General features: G+C 45.4%; 1 protein-coding gene across 1 annotated transcript in view; it reads right to left on the bottom strand.

Annotated features, from left to right (window-relative positions):
- Positions 1-7,500, bottom strand: part of pnoca (prepronociceptin a) — a gene marked incomplete at its 3' end in the record, with an annotated part of 18,204 nt that overhangs the window by 816 nt on the left and 9,888 nt on the right. Inside the window, exon 2 of the mRNA XM_083662177.1 lies at positions 2,367-2,493. Within this exon, the coding sequence (XP_083518303.1) occupies positions 2,367-2,486 (120 nt within the window). The 5' untranslated portion in view covers positions 2,487-2,493. The remainder of the gene's footprint in view (positions 1-2,366; positions 2,494-7,500) is intronic.

Here is a 7,500-nt window from a genome sequence, read left to right on the forward strand (position 1 = left end):
AGATACCATCACGTCGGAATGAGATGTTTGGAGCGGGGGGAGTCTGGTGCAGCGCACAGGTCCTAGACCTGGTGAGACGAGGGAGGAACCCGGCCGGGTGGCAACCCACAGAGCCCGGTCCCTCTACGTACCAGAGCCCTCCCCCTCCCCCCGGTCCCAGCAGAGTAGTTCCGGAGCAGCGGATTGAGTGGCCCTGACCACGTGACCACCTTCGACCCTTCCTGGAGGGCTGACCGTGGGTAGCTACTGGGACGTAAGTTGGGGCTTGGCCAGCCCCGGCTGGGTCACCTGGGCGAGGGTGTATGATGTTGCGAGACCCGAAACATCCTATGACCCCAGGGTTATATATGAAATAATAAAGGGGGATGATTCCAGTTTCATTTATTTTGCCCCCCACACACACACACACACACACACACACACACACACACACACACACACACACACACACACACACACACTCCACTGTGCCCCTTTACAAAATGTCACTGTGTTCTCCAGCAGCATGAGGCCTGGCCGTCCTACAGCGACAAATGTTTGATGAAAAGCCTCAGATCTCAAAAAGTCTTCTCGGTGTAGCTCCTAAGTGCTTTTTCATTGTTCAAGATTCAAGCATGTGAAGACTTGTTGGATGCCTGGATCAACAGGCTACATAGACATGTGATGCTGTGATATGCTTTTAACCCACCCGTAAGCCTCCTGCAAGCTTCCTGCTTGAGTGGTTACGTCGTCACGTCAGACGTCACGTCTGTAAAGGGGAGACTCATGGGTACTCATAGAATCCACTCTCATTCAGATATCCTGAGGTGAGAGCGGTCAGGGGTCCCCTTTGAAATGGACCATGCCGGTTTTTCAAAATTCATTCTTTAGCCCCCTTCCTTCCCGACAAGGTAGCATCCATTGTTGGTCCCAATGGATGCTGTAGGTCTTACAGTTTCATACCCTATCTTCATCTTCACTCTAGATTTAAGAATGAGCCTGCTATAGAGCTAGAGGACGTCAGTAGAACATCGGGGACATTTTCGGGGACAGCTCCAGCCGGGGACAGGTGACCAAAAACGGGGACTGTCCCCGAAAATCGGCATACAACCGTTGTATGCCTCCGCCAACAAGTCAAGTTGCAGACATTGGTTGCCAAACAGTGATCGGGAAATTTCGCAATATTCTGGAAATATGATTTTGACAATTTGCTTTCAAAGGATGTAGTGGGCTGTTTTAAAGTTTCTGGTATGAAACTAGAAACATAAGGCATTGATTGGTGCAACCCGGCTGTAGCTCAGGAGGTAGAGCGGGTCGTCCAGTAATCGCTTTGGATAAAAGAGGTCGGTGGTTCGATTCCCGCCTCCTCCAGTCTGCATGTCGAAGTGTCCTTGGGCAAGACACTGAACCCCAAATTGCTCCCGATGGTGTGCCAGCACCCTGCATGGTAGCTTGCCACAATCGGTGTATGAATGGGTGAATGTACCTACTGACTGTAAAGCGCTTTGGATAAAGGCGCTATATAAATGCAGGCCATTTACCATTTACCATTTATTTACGCCTGGGTGTAAATAGCTGATGTGTCCATTTTCACCTGGGTGTAAGTAGCACCACCCCAATTTTATTTTACATTTTAAGTATAACAAAATGTTTCTAGAGCACAGGGCCTAAAATGTATTTTGTAAATTTGGGGGAATTCCCCCCTTATATGCTTCACATGGGGGGATTTATAGATGGGGTGGGGGGGGGGGGGGGGGGGGTAGAGCTTCAGGAGAGATGATCTGGGGGTCTGGTGACCACAGGGGTCTTTGAGGGGCTTTGACGGGGGTCCTCAACAAATTGATGGGAAAATGATTTGACTGAGTTGGGGGTAAAAGTGTTTTCTCATAAAGGGACAGTTCACCCAAAAACCTTGTATTGCTATTTGTTGTACTGTACTGATCCTATAACATTTGGGCTATAGGTCAGCTAGAGGACTAGCAGACCATGTATTGTCTTGATTTGTATTGCTTTTTATTCAGTCTTCTGTGATTTTATTTGATGTTTATTGCATTTTAGTATTGCTTGTCATTTTACTATTGTCATTTTACTATTGTCATTTTACTGTTGTCATTTTACTTTTGTCATTTTACTTTTGCTTGCATTTTACTATCGTTTGTCATGTATTGTGTAATTGTTTGGACCCCAGGAAGACTAGCGGTCATTAATGAGCGGTTTTAATAAGCAAATAAACAAATAAATGTATCTTCATCTACTATTTTCTTTCGACCGAACTACGCCCACTAGCTGCTGGAAAGAAAATGGTTTGGGGGGCGAGCTGGGTTTGGGCGGCACTATATGATTTGATTTGAAAGTAAACTTTGTGTGCGGTAGTGCGGGCTGCTCACCATGGTGTTGAAGCTGAGCTGTCTGGGCAAGATGTGGCTGCAGGTCAGGCAGTCTGTCTGGCAGTCACTCTGTCCCCGGTCACACAGGCACAGCAGCAGCAGTGCCAGCACAGTCTTCATGGTCCCACTGTCTGGACAACACACACTCAGTATGATACATGCTTTACCACAGATGATTCATTATAGAGACAGTCAGGGGCGGACTGGGATCATAATTCAGGCTGGGCATTAGATACCAAGCAGGCCAGGCCGATACGGGCCGACGCGCGTCCCGGCGACCTTCGGATTTGGGCCGTTTGAAGCCCAATTTGGGCTGTTTGAAGCCCAATTTGGGCCGTTTGAAGCCAGATTTGGGCCATTTGAAGCCCAATTTGGGCCGTTTGAAGCCCAATTTGGGCCGTTTGAAGCCAGATTTGGGCCGCTTGAAGCCCAATTTGGGCCGAGTCCAATTTTACTATGAGATGCACCCACTTTAACCCTGAAGTGTAATTATTACTTCAGACTAACTAATAAAGTAATAAAACCACTAGTAAAACAGTAGGCGGCGCCTGGCCTGCTGTTCAGTGCCCGATTATGCAGTCCGACGTGCCCGATTATGCAGTCCGACGTGCCCGATTATGCAGTCCGACGTGCCCGATTATGCAGTCCGACATGCCCGATTATGCAGTCCGACGTGCCCGATTATGCAGTCCGCGCCTGGAGACAGTGCAACTTCCAGTCACTTCCCGTCTCTGTGTCATGTGGGTTTTGCCACTGCCAGAGACCTTGCGGCAGGTCCTGAGTCTATTGGAGTCAATAGGAGGCGGGAACGTGATCTCAGATTATGACCCATTCTTTCACCCCCATAAGTCATCAAAGTTAATATTGGGCCCGTTTTCCACGAGCCACATATCTTCTGAACATTCTGAGACTAAGCTGGCATTTTTCAGACACACAGATCAGGAGAAAATTAACTTTGTTCAAGACCTGTCTCTGTCTCAGCAACACACTCTCACCAGATTTGGCAACAGGAGCTCACGTTAGCAGGGAGCGATTAACTCATTAACTAATTAAAGATAGATATATATATATATAGGATCTGCATTCATGGGCATGTGCGCCCACTGACACTTTAATTGGGGGGGGGGGGGGGGCAATTAGAGAGAGAGAGGGGGAGGGGGGGGGGGGGGCGACTCGAGCGAGAGACGGAGCAAACAAGGGAGAGAGAAAGTGAGACAGACAGGAAAAGAAAGTTTGTGACCTTACTGCTGTAGAGACAACACAGTCTGGAGTGTCTTCATCTCATTAAACAAACTCGTTAACTCCTTTAATTGATGCCTCAATTATTGCCTCTAGCAATGAACCTGAACTGACCCCTGAAGTTCATTATGACGAGGCAGAAAGTTCAACCAATAGAGAGCCCCAGGGACGACGTATTTTTGTAGTCGGAACGCGGAAGTCGCGGACTTTCGGGTTCTTCACTGTTTCTGTCTATGGGATTTTTGAATGGGTTTTTGGCGCGATGCTTCAAATAAGGTCTCTGGGCAAGGCAAGCTTAATCAAACGCGAACACGTGTTCAGCCGGATAATCTTCACACATGAGGACCACTTTCATGAGTTTTGAAGCATAAATGCGAGCCCTAGAAGTAAAAAGCTTGTGCTAAGCTAATCCAGAACTACACAGAGTGTCGCATAGGCTTCCACGTCACGTCACCACTCAACCTGGACTGTTGTTGATGTGTGCGCTGCTGTGCACTGATTACCCCGGGCTGAACGGGCTGAACCAGGTGAGGGAAGGGAATTTCAGTGTTCGTCCTTTGAAGTGATGACGTTATTGACGTATAATATCCCCGTCGACTCAAAAGTGTAGTCTCATTTAGCCGTTTGCTAGCTAGCCGTTTGCTTTTAACGGCACGTAAAAGCTTAAGAACTCATAAAAGTGGTCCTCATGTGTGAAGATTATCCCACTGAACACTGGTTCGCGTTTGATTAAGCTTGCGTTGTGCAGAGACCTTATTTGAAGCATCGCGCCAAAAACCCATTCAAAAATCCCATATAGGCGAAAACAGTGAAGAACCCGGAAGTGTTAGCATCGATGTTTTCCGGACTCGTTCCTCGGGCTCTCTATTGCTCTTCTGCTGTATCTCATCATGTCCTAGAAGTTTGGAATTCATTCATATCAATTAGAGAGTGTTGAGAGGGGAATTCAATTAAAATGTGTCTAATGTGCATAGTAGGGATGGGGCTGATCTGATCCAATATCGGTATCGGGTGCCGATATTGGCACTAATTCATGGATCGGATCGGAATCCGTTTTTTTTTTTTTTTTTTTCAATTCCAGCGCAGGCCGCACAGGGGGCACTGGCCGTAATTTGCCCATGTATAATAGTATCCTTCTTTGCCTTGTATATTTACTTAATTTTGTCTGCTTTTTGCAAGGTATATTTTAAAAAAAAATCTTTAATTGGCCAAATCTTTGCCTATACTGTATATTCAAGAAAAATATTGGTATCGGCATAATATCGGTATCGGCAGATATCCAAATTCAGGTATCGGAAGTGAAAAAAGTGGATCGGTGCATCCCTAGTGCATACAGAAAAAATAAATCTCCGTAGCCTCACTTCTCTATCATCCATGATCATCACAGAAACAGCAGAGAGTAATGCAACTGTAACTAACTAACTAACTAACTAGTGTAACTAACTAACTATTCACAAATGAGGACCACTTTTATGACTTTTGAACTGTTTTCTGAAAATCACGACAATAGAAAAACACATTTTACACTTTGAAAATCATAAAAGTGATCCTCCTTTGTGAAGATTTTATTTTTTATTTTATTTTTATTTAACCTTTATTTAACCAGGTCGGTCCCATTGAGATACAAATACCTCTTTTTCAAGGGAAGCCTGGCCAAGATAGCAGCATAAAAGGAATAAAGTTACAACATTAAAACAGACAAATACCAATGCACAAACATGCAATAAAACAGGCAAAAGCAGTTACAACGTTCATAAAAAACGTGCAAATACGAAAAGAATCTACTTCTATGTCCTTCATTAGATTTTTGAAAGTTCCAAGTGGAACAAGTTCCTTCAGTTTGAGGTTGCTCTGAAGTGAGTTCCAAGCTGTAGGAGCAGAATACATAAAAGCATGTTTGCCAAGATCCGTACGAATTTTGGGGACATTTACTGGTAGTAATCGGTTGAGCGTAAGCGGTAACTACTGTGGGCTCTAGAAATATAGCCACAGAGGTACGGTGGAATTAGTCCAAGGATGGATTTATAGATAAACATGTACCAATGTACCAATGGGTGAGCCCAAGATGATCTTGCTGAACACAAACGTTGCTGTTTCATAAACTTCTGTTAACCCATTGATACCTGATGCAGCATTTGTGTGTGTATCCCTTTAAGACCGCGAACCGCGTTAACGCGGTTCGCGGTCTTAAAGGGATACGCACACAAATGAGGGATATGCACACACAAATGCTGCATCAGGTATCAATGGGTTAACCACAGGCCTTATTTCGAGCATTCAACCAAAATGCCCATACAAAAATCCCATTGACTTTTACACGTAAGAGCCAGAAGTGCTGCTAACATCCAGGTCTTCTGGACTCATTCCTGCATTACTCTATACTCTAATTGTAACTAGGATCTGCTGAGTCTAAGTTTAAGTTTATGTTTTTATCACCATTAGCTACAGCATAGGTTGAGGCCACGTCTCGTCATAGACGCTGGGTTAGCTGGCTCAGCCTGGCTGGGGGCGGGGTCAGGGTGGGGTAAAAACCCCCGTTCTATCCATTCAGCAAAGTTAGAATTTAGCTGATAGCCCAGCCCAGGCAGACACGATCGGGGATTTAACCACCGCAGTAAACGCACATCTGAGCGGACGTCTTGTGTTCTGCTCTGGAACCCCAAAACATGTAGTTTAGAGCCGCAGCACCGTCTTCATGAGATATATGGGCGGTTTTACCCCACTCGCGCGCCAGCCGTTTAACATTTTGTGGGCGTTCCCAGACATGCGGACTGTCTCTATTGCAGCAGCTATTCTTCCTGGGGTCCGCAAGCCTAGATGTTATCAGGATGTTAGGAGTGTGAAGCCTAACAGACAGGTGTTTGGTGGTGGGAGGAAACCCACACGAGGACGGGGAGAACATGCAAACTCCACACAGAAAGGACTTGGGACGGACCGGGGTTCGAACCCGGGACCTTTTTGCTGTGAGGCAGCAGCGGTATTAAAGGTGACTAAGCACTTTGTGAGGAACCTGTCTGTTCAAAGCCCCTTTTTTTTTTAGAGATAAATGGGACTTGACTTGAGCCTGGACAAGTACACTTGTAATGACGTGTGCCAGGTTCTCTAGAGAGCCTTCACAACCCAATTACTGTGTTTCATTAAGTGATTAACCACCAAAGAAACCAGTTAATGAAGTCATTATGGTGCAGTGCTGCACTGAGGCGCGCCTGAGCGAGCTCTGAGAGTCCAGTAGATGATTCATCGAGGACATCCTCCTGCTGTGTCCATACAGCTTCTCCTTCTGCTGTGTCCATACAGCTTCTCCTTCTGCTCTACAAGACAAACATCACATATCCTTTTTTTGTCAGGGGTGGGGGTAATTTAAATGTTACTTTTCCATAATTTTATTGCATTTTTAGATTGAATGACGACATGATTTATGCTTTGCATTCAGACATTCTTATTTATTTATTTATTTATTTATTTATTTATTTATTTATTTATTATAGATATGTTGTTGCCACTGTATGCCGTTTTATAAGTTAGGCCCCTATTTTGGATGTGAGACCAACAACATATTATGGAATTTCAAGCATTATATTGTTGCCACAAGCTACATGTATAACAACTACAGTAGCTACCAACTACTGTACCAGATTCAATAATATGCCCTTGAGCAAAGCACTGAACCTCCAACTTCTCCAGTAGAGCTGCAGTGGGTGAGGAAAGCAGGGTTCATCAGAAAAGCAGTATGAAGAACCTCCATACAGAACGGAATGGGAATGTTTGCATTGCTGAATCAACCTCTTCTCAGTCACTTTCCCATGGAGAAGATGAGTCTGGCCAGATTTAAAAAGTCTCCTCGCCGACAAAACACAAGTCACTCTGAGCACAGTCCTCCTGAGAAACTCTCACT

Source organism: Poromitra crassiceps (assembly GCF_964638095.1).
Source record: "Poromitra crassiceps genome assembly, chromosome: 28".
Taxonomy (NCBI): Eukaryota; Metazoa; Chordata; class Actinopteri; order Beryciformes; family Melamphaidae; genus Poromitra; species Poromitra crassiceps.